This window comes from Capsicum annuum, chromosome 6, assembly GCF_002878395.1.
Source record: "Capsicum annuum cultivar UCD-10X-F1 chromosome 6, UCD10Xv1.1, whole genome shotgun sequence".
Classification (NCBI taxonomy): domain Eukaryota; kingdom Viridiplantae; phylum Streptophyta; class Magnoliopsida; order Solanales; family Solanaceae; genus Capsicum; species Capsicum annuum.
The window spans coordinates 178040016-178053919 of record NC_061116.1 but is presented as its reverse complement, the minus strand read 5'-3'; the positions used below and the strand labels follow the sequence as shown (position 1 = coordinate 178053919).

Sequence of the window (13904 nt, the reverse complement as noted above, 5' to 3'; positions counted from 1 at the left end):
CCTTTATTTAATTATAACTGATGGGAGTTAAAGTAGGTACTGTTTAATTTGTATATGTATTTATATAGCAATATTTTACTTAAATACAAAAGAAATAAGAAAAAAAAACAAAAATAGAAAAAGAAAAAGAAAAATATGAGAAAGGAAAAAAATAAAAAAACAAAAAAAGAAAAAAATAAAGAAAAGAAAAAACAAAAAATGATAAAAAAGAACAGAAATAGAAGAGTGAAAATAAAGTGGAAAGAAAAAAAGGAAAAGAAAAAAAAATAAAACGATAAAAAAATGAAAATAGGAAAAGAAAAAGAAAAACATGAGAAAGGAAATAAATAAGGAAACGAAAAGAAAAAGGATAAAAAGGGAAGAGAAAGAGAAGAGTCATATAAGAAAAAAGAATCTTTATAATTAAAAGTAGCATTTGTTAAAGGACAGTTATTTCTCTTATTTAACTCCAACTGATCAGGGCGGCTCAAGCATATTCGTGGCATAAGACGAAAATAAAACGGAGGCCTTAAATTTTTAAGAAAAAATAACTTTTTTTAATAAACTCTATTTTCAAAATTATATAATCAAATTTTTTTAATTATTTATTTTTAAATAATAATATAATTAATGCATTTAATCTTTCTTGAAACATAATACTCTCAATGTATGAACTACTTCTAATAATTTTTTTCTTTTATATAAATAATTTTTTTTTCTATAAATAGTATTTATAAAAAGTGAGGCCCCTCAAATTTGGGGGCCTAAGGCAAGGTAATGGAGATCATTAATCATGACCTCAACTTCATGAATGTCGTTTTCACAAGTGTATTCATTTAATTTCCTTGAGGCTTCATTCCTCTTTATTGAATTTCGAAAATATTCTTTAAATTAATAAATATTAAGTTATCGACAAAATAATAGCTCCACAAAATCATAATATTTCGTGGTCCCCACAATATTAAATTACAAAGGTTCTATTGTATCTACTGTAGTAGTTTATAATTAATGAAATAAAAAATTATATAACATAGATAAAAACAGGTCCTTAATTATCTGTTATGGTTAATGTCTAAAATAATCATCTAGCATAGTTAAAATTTAATTAAAGAATTATTATTTTAGTGGGACTGCATATACAAATACGATAGCTTGTATAACATGTAATTAATCTCTCGTCTTATTAACTTAAATTTTGACTGATTTAATTGAGCATTTTATTTTATTTTTTGATTTAATTTTGAAAATTGACCACTTTTCAAAATATGTACTGATCTGTACATATCTTTTCTCATTTATTTTATTTTTCTCTCTCTCTTCACACCTCTCTATTCTTAAATTTTCCACCATCTTCTTCAATCTTTTTCCTTGAAAAGTAGAAACTATTGATTGATTTTGTTATATTGACTATTAAATAATATATTTTTGTAATTTGTTCAAAGATTTATTACATTAAAAAACTTTAAAGTTTTTCTTTCAATACATGCGAAAAAGATTTCAATTAGTGGCGGAATCAGAATTTTCACTAAGGAGGTTCAAAATAAAAAAAATAGGTACACGAACTAGCCGAAGGGAATTCAATATCAATTATATATACATAAAAAAAAAATTAACTATATCAATGGTATAATTTTTCACCGAAGGAGGTTCGGATAAATTCCCAAACCATAACGTGGCTCCTCCCCTGATTTCAATATGCATACAATATATATATATATATTCTATATTATGTCAATTTTATTTTTTTTTGGTGTGTATATCTTCTTTTTCTGTTAGTTACACACAAACATGTATATTATGTGAATTTTTTTATGTATATATGTATACAAATAACCGTCATATACGATTAGAAAGTTTTCATGCTTTGGCATATACATAAATAAATATATATATATATATATATATATATATATACACATATAAAATATACATATCAGTTGTATAATCAGTTTTTGATTTGTATAAAATATGTTGGTTCATATTTTATATATTACATATAGGTATACGATTATCATATGTTTGTATATAACTAAATTGTATATTTGAAAGTTGATTTTTATAAACGATGTTCGTTCTGATATTAGACATTAAGTATATTTCAGTTTGTATAATCTGTTAGTGGTACTCTGTATAAACTAAAGAAAAAGGAAAAAGTTTCAAAAACTCTCACTCCAAAGGGAGGAACAAAGACGTTGTGAATGACTCGAAGGTATTTTGAATATACCTAAATGTATCTTCATATGAATGTATATGTAATAGATATATGTATGTCTATATATCTTTTTTCTGTTAGTCACACATAAGTATGCATAGTTGCACACCATGTCAATTTTTTGATGTGTCTCTCTGTGTGTGTGTGTGTCTATATATATATATATATATATATATATATATATATATATATATATATAAATAACCGTCTTATATAGTTAGACAGTTGTCATATGCTGGTATATTTAGATATATACATATTTAAAAATCTACGTATAAGATATATAATCAGCTTTTGATTTGTATAAAGTATGTTGGTTCATATTTTATACATTACATATTGGTATACAACTATCATATGTTTGTATATAACTCAAAGGATTTTTTTCATATAAATTACATTAGTCACAAAGTGAATTTATTTGCATATTTCTATTAGTGTGTTTGTATTTTTATATATTTTCTTCACATACATTTTGGATTTTTATACATTTATACATTTGAGTTTGTATATTTATACATATAATCTGAATTTATATTCATTTTATACATTTGAATTTGTATTGATTCATATTTTGAAGATATGAGTTGTGAGCGTTTGTATTTGTATTTGAATGTTAAACTCAAAGTTAATTTTCATTTGTATCAATTCTACATTTGTATTCTATTCATAACTAATTTTCGTGGATAAATACACTAAATGTATAAATATATTGAAATGATATTTTATATTTTGAAGTCATACGAAGAAACCAGAGGAATTTTAGTTTAAATTCTATTTTTTTATTTCAAAATTAAAAGATGAGCTATAACCGTCCATTTGGAAAAAAAAAATTGAAAAAAATATGATGGAGAGAATAAAGGAAGTGAATTATTCCCTTTCCTTTTTTGTATATTAGGGTCCTTAATATATTTAATCACAAACTAAAATCTATAAAATGTATTTATTAAAACTTAAACTAAAAAAATAGTTAAAAGGGGTATGAGTTGGTTTTATGTAAAGTTTTGCTTGAATGAAAATACTTCAAAATCATTATTAACAAAATTTGGAGATTTTAGTTTTTGAGTAAATGGACTATTTTCACACTGAACTATAAATGAAATTGTTGAGACACACCTCAAATTAAAGGGGGTCCTATTATCCTGAACTAATTAAAACCATATTTTTGGGAACCTTAAGTGCCTACGTAGCACATACGTGTGTCTACGTGGACCTTCAATATGTTAATTCACGCAGTGTACCATGTATGTGCTACGTAGGCTTTAAGGTTGTCAAAAATATAATTTTAATTAGTCCAGGGGTTATAGGGCCCCTTTAAGTTGGAGTGTGTTTCAACAATTTCGTTTATAGTTCTGGGTGAAAAATTGTGCATTTTCTCTTAGTTTTTGCAAAGATTCTTTCTTTTTAAAAAAAAATAAAAAATGGCAATACCCACACAAACAAATAAGTTGAAGAAAATGTTTCTCTTACTTGTCTTTTATCTTTCTTTTCAAACAAACGCACAAATCTTACAGGCAAAGACCTCTTTGTTTGCAAATTAAATTCACAAATTACCTAAAAGAGAAAGTGTTTTCTATTAGAACTTTTTCAAATCAGGGTTCGACTTCAATTTTATTTTTAATTAAATTAAATATGTTATTCATCCCACAACAATCTTCAGTATAATAATTTTAAGAATTCATTTCACTATTGTTCATTCAAAATTTTCACCTCTTTTAACAGTTAGAATTTAAAGAGGAGAGAAAGCAAGATAAAATCTTTTTGTTGTCCTTTCTCAATTTACCAAACAAGAGATAATGTTAAATGGTATGTACCTGTGAGAGCCGTAACTACTATATGATGTTACAGTACCTTTCAATAAAATGAGACAAAGCTAAATATTAAAATATATTTTGTATTAAAAAGATAAAGTAAATTATTTAAATTAAATTATTTCAACATAAGCAAAAAAGGAGGAAATATCATACTTAGTAAAATAACATGTTTAAATTAAAAAATCTAAAAATTACCTATATACACAAGTTAAAGTTACATAATTACATTAAATCTCAAATTGGTAAAGTATTTACACAAATCCCAAAATAATTACAAAAATTTCTTTATTTGGTAATTTCTCTCTCCTTAGTATTATACATTCAAAAAAGGCCACCTTTTCCTCTCTCTTTTTTCTCTCCCATTACAAATCAGTCTATCCTCCATTATTCAATCACTTTTTTCACACCTAAAATCAAGCAATCATACTTAGAGTTTACCATTGTAAGTTTTCAAACATTAATTAAACTTATTGATTTCTTTCATTAATTTTAAATTTTTTTTTTCAAACTTCACCAAATCAAAAAGTCATGGGCTTGTTTGAGAAAACAAAGGCAAAAAAATGACGACGAATTATCAGAAGCTTCGAAAAATCTCAATTGGATCATCATCATCAGCAGCAAAGCACAACGGGATGTAACATGCCACGGAAAATGAATCTTGTGAACAGAGCACTTGAATAAATGAAATCACTTACTCAATCTTCTGTAAGAACCTAAATCCTAATTATTTGATTATTTAATGTTTGTTTATATTATTCTAAATCTGAAAAGGAATGATCTTGCTCCGTTTTATATTTTTTAATACTCTTTCAAAGATTCTATTTTGTAATAACAAATTCTTCCAATATTCTTGGATCTAACTTTATGTTTCAAAGATTCTATTTATATGTTTCAATATTTTGTCTAACTTTATGTTTGTTTTTTTGTTGAAATAGGCTAGCTTTGTGGTTGCAAAGATAACTGCAATTTGTACACCGAGGCTATTCAAAAGAATAAGTGATTTGCAACGATGGAAAAAAATTACTTGTCATCGCCTCCAAAGATGTAGATTTTATACATTACTTTATTTAACACACTTATGTATAATGTAAGTTTTTGTATATATAGAAGAGACTGTTTTTGTATTTAGTCGAATTATACAATTATAATCTATGAATTTTGTATAAGGTTACATTATACATTCTGACAAGTTTATAGATAAATAATGTATAATGTTAATATTTTATATGTATGGTGTAACATTATACATTTTTGAAGTTTTTATTTGAAAGTATAAGATATAATATATCAGGCATTATACATTAGTTATTTTGGAAGACTAATGTATAATATAAGTCTAATGATATATATTTTCAATTTGTTATATATTAGAAGTTCTTACTTCATTAGTTGTGTTTTATGTTGTATTTTACAGTTAAAAGAACTTTTTTTTGGTATAATTTTTCATTATACCTTCTGTCAAGCTTATAGGTCATGCATGTTTAAAATGAAAAATTTAAATGTGTAATATGACATTATATATTACTGCAGTTTATTTTTAAAATGTATAAGTTGCCCTTATACTTATTCTAATGTATAATATAAGTCTGAAGATATATATTTTAATATGTTATACATTAAAAGTCCTTATAAGATGCATTTTATGCTTTATGTGGTATTATACTGTTAGAAAGTCTTAGTTCTGTTTAAATTTTCATATACCTTCTGTCAAGATATATAAGTCATGCATGTTTAAGGTGAAAAATTTAGATGTGTAGTATGACATTATACATTACTGCAGTTTATTTTTTAAATGTAAAAGTTACCCTCATACATGTGAAATTGTTGTGTATTTTACTTCGATTTTTTTATGAACGTCATCAATATTCAATTCCATCGCGATCGTAGCAATCAATTTAAAAAAGTTAATACTTTTCGAAATAATAATTGCATCACTTTTATAGAATTGAGAAATGATTTTCAACTCCCAAATTCCGAAATGACGCAACAACATGGGGATGCTCATATTTTTTTTCCGAGAATTGAAGAAAGATGAAGACAATTTTTTTTTTTTTCAAAAACATCATTAAAAATGAGGAAAACTAACAATGATGTTTAAGAGTTTTTTTGAATTTAAATTTCAGTTATTTTATTTAAGCATACAAAACATAATTATAGGTAATTAATGACTTTATTTAAGGGAATGAAAGGTTTTATCTGATTACTCTTTCCATAAATATAGGAGATTATATTTTATCATTTTACCTTAAGTATAGGATTAACTATTTTATCATATATTCGAACTATGTATGATGGACAGCCGAATGTATGAGTATATTTATAAAATTTGAAAGAGAAAAAACTATAAAAATTTTAAGTAATTAGTTTCAATAGATAAGGGATATATGTTGTTTACACGGTTTTTAACTAATAGTAAGTACTCGCCAATCTTCATTGTTGATTGTAACATGCAATCGCCTAACACACCAAGTAGAAGGCAAAGCCAATCACGGAAATAAAAAAAAAGTCAGCCATTCAATTCGTTCATTATGAAATGTAGTAATTTTTAATTAAATGTGACAGACAACTACCTTAACAATTGCATGCCATTACATCACTAGGCACTAGAGGTTTGCTCTTTATTTTGTCACTCCCTCAGCTTCAATTATTTAGAAAATGATGACTTCTCGGGCAGGATGAGGAGCGACAGTTGCAGTGATATTTGTAGGTACGGTTAAATCAAATAAATTAGTATAGTGATTATATAATTTTTCTATGTAATCCTTTGCATTAGCCGTAGCCGTCCACAAATCAAGTTGTACTTATTCAGAATCATGGTTAGTATTTATTTCTAAGTTAGTATAAATAAGAGTACTAAAGTGACACATATTATTATATTTCATGCACAAATTTAGAATAGCACCAATCAAGTAAATAGGAGGAATAGGAAAAAAATATTTTTTAAATTTCATAAATATGGCGCCAACAGCTTCTTTATAACCTTCTTTATTTTTATATTCTTTGAGTAAACCAGAAATATCGGCTATATATGCCAAAATATTACAAACAATAGGATAATAAGCACCGAAAAATTCAACCGTAGCTACATAATTTTTTTTTAAAAACTTAACAAGATCATTAATTACAACCCAATCAGAATTATGTAGCATGCAATCAGCAGAATCAACAAATGAACCGCAATGTTGGTTAAAAGCTAGTGTAATAGGAATTCTATATTTATAACAAGTTTTTAAAAATTTATATGTAGAATTCCATCTAGTATCAATTTCCTCAGGCATCAAAATCGGTGTAAGTCCATTTTCTTGACATTTAACTTTAAATTCTCTAATTCTCGATCTACGATTATTTCCTTGAATAAAACCAACGGCAAGACGAATATTTTCAATATAAAACTCAAAAAACTCAAGACCATCTTTTACAATTAAATTATATATATAACATGCACACTTAATATGAAAAATTTCAGGCAAGGACGGAGATAGCGTAGATTTTAATTTTTTTTTATAGCAGTCTTGTTGTTAGAAGCATTATCAAAAGCAATACATAAAATTTTGTTTTCGATTCCATAATATCCAACAATTTTAACAATAGAATCAGCAATAAATTGTCCAGTATGTTTACGATCTTCATCATATAAAAAAGTAAGAATACATTTTTGCATCACGGAATTACTATCCATCCAATGACAAGTAACAGTTAAATAATCATTTTTATTTACAGCACGACCAAGATCAGAAGTTAGGGACAATCTACATTGAATAATTTTTAACAATGTTGATAAATAAAAACAATATTGTGAATGAAGTCTAAATATATCAGACCAACAAGTAGTTCTAGAAATACCGTTAAACATAGGATTATAAATTGCTTGTATATAACGAATAAAGACATCAGAAGAAGGAAAACTAAAAGGCAAACAACCCACAACTACCATTTTAGCTATTTCTTTCCGGTCCCTCAATTTATTATACTTCTTCGCTACGTGATCGGTTGCTGGGTCCATTCTAGTTTGCGTTGGCCCACCAACATTCCCACCACCTTGTGTATATTTAACTCTCTTTTGTGATCTTCAGCTATATGTCTCATTAACGTACCCGTACCCCCTTGCTTGCCTCCACTTCTATGCTTATATATTTGTTGACAAATATTGCATTGCACCTCAATATTTGATATACGTTCAAAAAATTGTCATGCAACACTAGTTCTTTTACGAGGTTTTGGGGCACTGGAAGGACGAGGAGGGAGATTAACCGATTCAGATGTAACGTTAGCATCTCCTACTGCGGGTGTCTCAGCAATATTTTCATTATCTTCGTCTAAATTAACCGCATCTACTTCATTTCCTTCTTCTATACCGTAATTTTTCTGAGCTTCTACATAATCCATATCGTGAGCACCTACACCTATTTCTTCCTCAAAAGGTGTACCAAGCGGTACCGAAGGCGAAGGCACACGGGTATATCTACTACTTGAACTACCTCTACCGCTAGTAATTCGCTTTTTACTACCACTACCGCTTTCGGGACAAAAAATTTTAACACCTTTAGTAGCGAGGTTTCCTAATTTATCCATAATATAAATTAAATTAAACTAAAAATATTCAAAATACACAAATATAATAAAATTAAATATTAAACAATTAATACAATAAATAAAAATTAAACGTAAGAGATGGAACGACAATACCAAATTTTGAAAGTATCCGAAGGTTGCGACTTTAGAAACTTCCGCTCGTACTTTATTAACGAAAATTAAAAAATTAAAGCGAACACTTTAAGAAATTAAATATATTGAATATTTGAGAATTGAGAATTGAGATTTGAAAGAGAATGAGATTTGAGAGAGTGAAAAATTGTGTGAAAAATAATTTGAAGTTGTAGGGTATTTATAGAATTTTTTTGGGGATTAAAAAATATTTTTTAAAGTTAATTTTTTTTTTTAAGAAATGAGCCCAAACTAGCCGTTTGGACCCAAAAAGGGCTATATAGCCGTTGGACCAACGGCTAGTTTGGCTCAAAATCCCAATTTATTTTTTTTCTTTAAAAGGTATCCAGACCGGGCCAGTTAACCGATGGGCCTGGACCGGGCTTGGTCCGGGCCGAGTTAGCTGGACCCATTTTAAAAAAATAACCGTCCCGAGACCCGGAACCCTAAAGCCCTAGGACTTACCGGGTCGGGTCAAACCGGGCCGGGTTAGTTACAAGGGCCCGATCGGGCTGGATCGGGCCGGTCCTCTTGACACCCTTACATTCAAATATTTGAAAGTACTTATTGAATATGTTTGTAACATTATTTGAAAGTACTTATTGAATATGTTTGTAACAATGTGTAATAGAATAGTTTTAGTTAAACAATATTGACGCCAGAAATTATTTTTTTTAGACCGCACATACACACACTTTAGGCTTTTTAACCAATTGAGGTTACAAATATGACAATTTAGAAAGGAAAAAAGAACATGCAGAAGCAAAAAGTATACAGTGGTGAGAAACAGAAAGCAACTAGGGCGTGATCTGGTCAGTTAGATGTTGTTTCCAACAGTCACATCTGTCACTAATGGAGAAGAACTACTACTACTTACTAATCCATAAAGCCTAAAGGCAATCATAAGAGAGGAAAAAGCCAATTGGACTCACACAAACAATGTTAGTATTCCCGTTTATTTATATTTGTACATTATATATTAAAGCTAAGGGATCCATAGTAGATTTTGAGATTCGATTTTTCTCTGGACATAGCACATAGCGGAAACGTTCGTGCATTAGATTGTCCCATTATACATAGTGACGCCCTGAAGAAATTGATAAATGATGTCACATCATCAAGAGGTAATGAATTCTATGAAAACTGAAAACAACCTCTCATAAAAATACAAGGTAAGATTGCATACAATAAATTTTTGTGAACTGTGATTTGACCTTTTCACAAATTCTGAGCATAGAGGGAGTTTTAATGCACTAGATGCCTCTTTTTTTATTATATTAAAAATAGATGAATACTTTTACTTATTTACTTTTAAAAATCAAGAGATAACTTATAATTTCATTCTTAATTTACCTTTTTTAAAATTAATTATAGTCATTTTTCAGAACATTGAACTTATAATACTCAAGGAATAATATAATAAAATTATAATTTTATTTATTACTCCTAATAGTTATGCCAAATCAATTCCAAACAAGTACAAATGGATGAAGAGAATAATTAATAACCTTATTAAAAGATGCAAAAACAAAAGAAGCTCCAAAGAGCACAAGGCCCAGCTGTTAGCGCCAAAAGTACTACCATTGCATAGGCACATTTACTGTATTTTCACAGACAAAAATTGATCCAATCATTCATTGCTTTTTTCTTTAATCACCATTCACAACTCACAAGCGATATTCTAACGCCATACAACATATTCAAATGAGTATTTCTACATTCCTACCAAAAGAAAATGATAATAACACAGAATGCATGCCAACACCAACTACTATAACTTTGTCCCGTCAAAATTTCAATCTTATGAATTTTGAATTTTAAAACCAGTGATATTGATTGAATTTTAAATTTTGATGTGTATATTTGAAGAATTTTAACATAAATACATTCTTTATGCAAAATTTACTAGGTTCTTCCGCATTCATAGTCGAATTTCTATTTCCACACGTTGATCAAACACCATTACATTGACTATTACTCCGTTACTTTGCCAAGTAATTAGGGATCAATTAAATGAGTTTTCACTAATCATATGTTTAGTTCATCTCGGATTAAATTACAAAAATAAAAAGTATGGAAAGTTCTTCGCTTATGCTGCCCTCCATAAGTTGGATCCCCCTCCCCCTCCTCCCCAAGTCAAAAATTGGGGAAGAATGTGAAAAATTTCTTCTTACTTGTGTTAATGTGTGGAAAACTAATATATGTACATTTATAATAGTGAACTTTTGATTTATGTAAATGGCCAAAGGCATCGATAGCCCTTCAAATTTGTTGCCAAAATTTATTTAGATATCTCAACTATCGTCTGTACCTATCAGATTCCTAAATCATCCGAATTTTGATTCAATTGGGCATTTTTTACCTATATAGCACTGCGCATGCTGTGTAATCTCGAGAGACGCGTGAAGAGTAATTTTTTTATTAAGTTACGAATAGAAAAGTGCCAAGTGGCACTGAGGGCCCCAATTTTATTTTATAAAACTAAATTTAAAAAAAAAAAAAAACCTCCAACATATTTTTAATAAAACAAATTTCTTTTAAAAAAAACCTCCAACATAATTCCCCCCCCCCCTCCCTCCCCCCGATACCCCTATTTCATGTTCTTCATCATTCTTCTTCTTCATTCTTTTTTTTTTCTAAACTTAATTCTCTTACCATTTTTTCTACTTTTTCGCCTTTTTTATTCTTACTTTTGAATTTGATTTAAAATTTTTTTGCTATTGATCTTATTCTTTTCCGTCATTAGTGTGCCGAAAAAAATGAAAGTTCGCCAGAAAAAATGAAAGTTTGCTACATTTGAATTGTTGGATTTTCAACATATTATTCATAGCAAGAGTCAATGTATGTAAATTCATGTAAATAACAATAACAAAAAAAAAAATTCAGTCCAAAAAAATGGAATTTGCAGTGAAGGGGATGGGGTGATGACGACGACTATGTGTGTGTGTGAAGACACCGGGGGAGGGGGGTGAAGAAGACGACGATTGGGTGGGTGGGGATGCTTGAAGACGTAGGGGTGTGGGGTGAAGAAGACGACGACGGGGTGGGGGTGTTTTTTTTCTTTTTTTTTTTAAAAATTAAGAAATTATTATTAAATAAATAATTAAATAAAAAATAAAAAATATCAACAATTCCATGTATAATTTTGTTTTGCCACGTGTTTTTTTTAATTGGTTAATTTTTTCACATCACCGCGTGTGTGCAACACACACTTCAGCCTTTGGCTGATTAACAAAAAAATGTCCAATTGAATCAAAATTTAGGGGGTTTAGGGGCTGATAGCTATAGGTCATAGTTGAGGTGTTTAATTAAATTTTGGCAACAAGTTTGAGTGTTTATCGATGCCTTTGACCTATATAAATCACATAATTTTTCAATAAAGAGCGTGCACCGAACCACCCTTAGCCTAATGTGACTCTGGCCATGTCCCCACCCCACCCCACCCTCCTCCCAGCTCAGCGGCCAGGACAGACAGAGAGGTTAGGGCCCCAAGGCCAATCTCTGTCAGTAGTTTGTTTCTGCAACTGATTTAAGATTGCTTGCGAAGTTTTCAAAGCAATGTGACTTACAACTAACGCGAAAATAAAGGAGCTAAAATTGGATCAAAATTCAATTGTTTTCTATAACAAAGCACAACCCATTTCAACAAAATTACTAAACAATTATGGAAAGTAAAAACCCCAAAACAAGAAAAGAAAATGAGAATGACAATTTTGACCTCTCCCACATTCTTCTCCATTTGCTAAACTCTGCTTTAATTGGGTTGATCAAGAAATGCTAAAATCTTCATCTTCCACTGGAGCTGGCATGTTAAGATCTATAAACCCATATGGGAATTTACCAGAACTCGAATCCATCAAACTTTCACCAACTTTTGATGAAGATGAACCAGTAATTGATGAACTCAATATATGTGATCTTTTGTGTCCACCTAATGCTTGTCCTGACCCAAAGATCTTCCCACAAAATGGACATTCATGATCATGATCCACATTCTTCGCTCTCACTTGCCTCGAATTTTCCTCATTGCAAGAAGAACTCTTATTCTTCTTGTGAATCGTTTTGTGGCTTCCCAAAGCTTGTGATGACTTCAAAACTTTGTTACAAATCTCACATTGGTAGTACTTCCCTTGTTTTTTATCCTTCAATTGCGACTCGTCTGAATTTGATTTCTTCCAGACATCTTTAGAAAGCATCATTAGACAAACAGCAATGTCTTCTTCAGGAGAAGTATCGGAAAACGAACTTACAGATTCAAATTCAGGTGTTTTTTTCTTCTCCTTTTTAGCATGGTGATCAACAGCTTCATGATCAGATGTAAACAGTCTTCGCAATCGAGTTCTCTTAGATCTCCTCTTAGTTGGCTTCATTGTTGACTCAGTTTCACTTTGATCCTTTTCATGTACAACTGAACCAGCATCCATGAACTCAGGATCTACAATCCTGGAACTCTTCTTCGGATTCTCTCTTAACACATAACTCAAACATTTGTCATCCCTAATTTCCTCCTCTTCCTCTTCATCCTCATAGAGCGATATAGTTGACTCGCTACAGCCACCACCACCGGCGGCGGAATCTTGTTTCTGCGGGGGAGTTTTTGGTGGAAGTGGAAGAGCTCTCAAATGGGACCTCATGTGACCACCCATAGCTTTACCACTTGAGAATTTTCTTGAACAGAGCTTGCATTTATGCTTCTCCATACTCATTGATTGATTGTTCAAACAGATCACAGATTGAATCTTCAGCAGTACTTCCCCTCACTGTTGTACAAAAAGATCAAGCTGTTGATAACAACAAAATGTGTATTTGTTTCTCTCTCAAGGGAGGAGAGAGGAGAGGGAGGGAGGAAGTAGAGTGGGAGTGGGAAGTTATAAAACGCTTTAAAGAGGAGAAGTAGGTAACAAGCAATCTTCCATCACCCATAAAAACAGTTGTGATGTGATTCCCTTTCTCAATTACTACTTTATTACTACAATCTCTTTTTACTTGACCAAACCATAGGTTATGGACTAAATGTACTCTCAAATTTAATTTTGTATATTCCATCATAATTATAACATCAGGAGTATAATTTCGAGATAACTTAATCCATGAAATCTAGGATTAAGTTTTGCGTTATTTGATTATTAGAATGAGACAAGGATGGAAAAATGAGTTGAAGAATGTTCTCAAGTCTCCAATTAATTAAAATGTTC

The 13904-nt window shown here is 29.6% G+C and overlaps 1 protein-coding gene across 1 annotated transcript; it reads right to left on the bottom strand.

The window, feature by feature from the left end:
* Positions 1-12306: 12306 nt before the first annotated feature.
* LOC107872948 (zinc finger protein ZAT1) lies at positions 12307-13651 on the bottom strand. The gene has a single exon (XM_016719635.2). It carries the CDS (start codon positions 13413-13415, stop codon positions 12477-12479), a length of 939 nt encoding a protein of 312 aa, XP_016575121.1. The 5' UTR covers positions 13416-13651; the 3' UTR covers positions 12307-12476.
* Between the last annotated feature and the right edge of the window lie 253 nt (positions 13652-13904).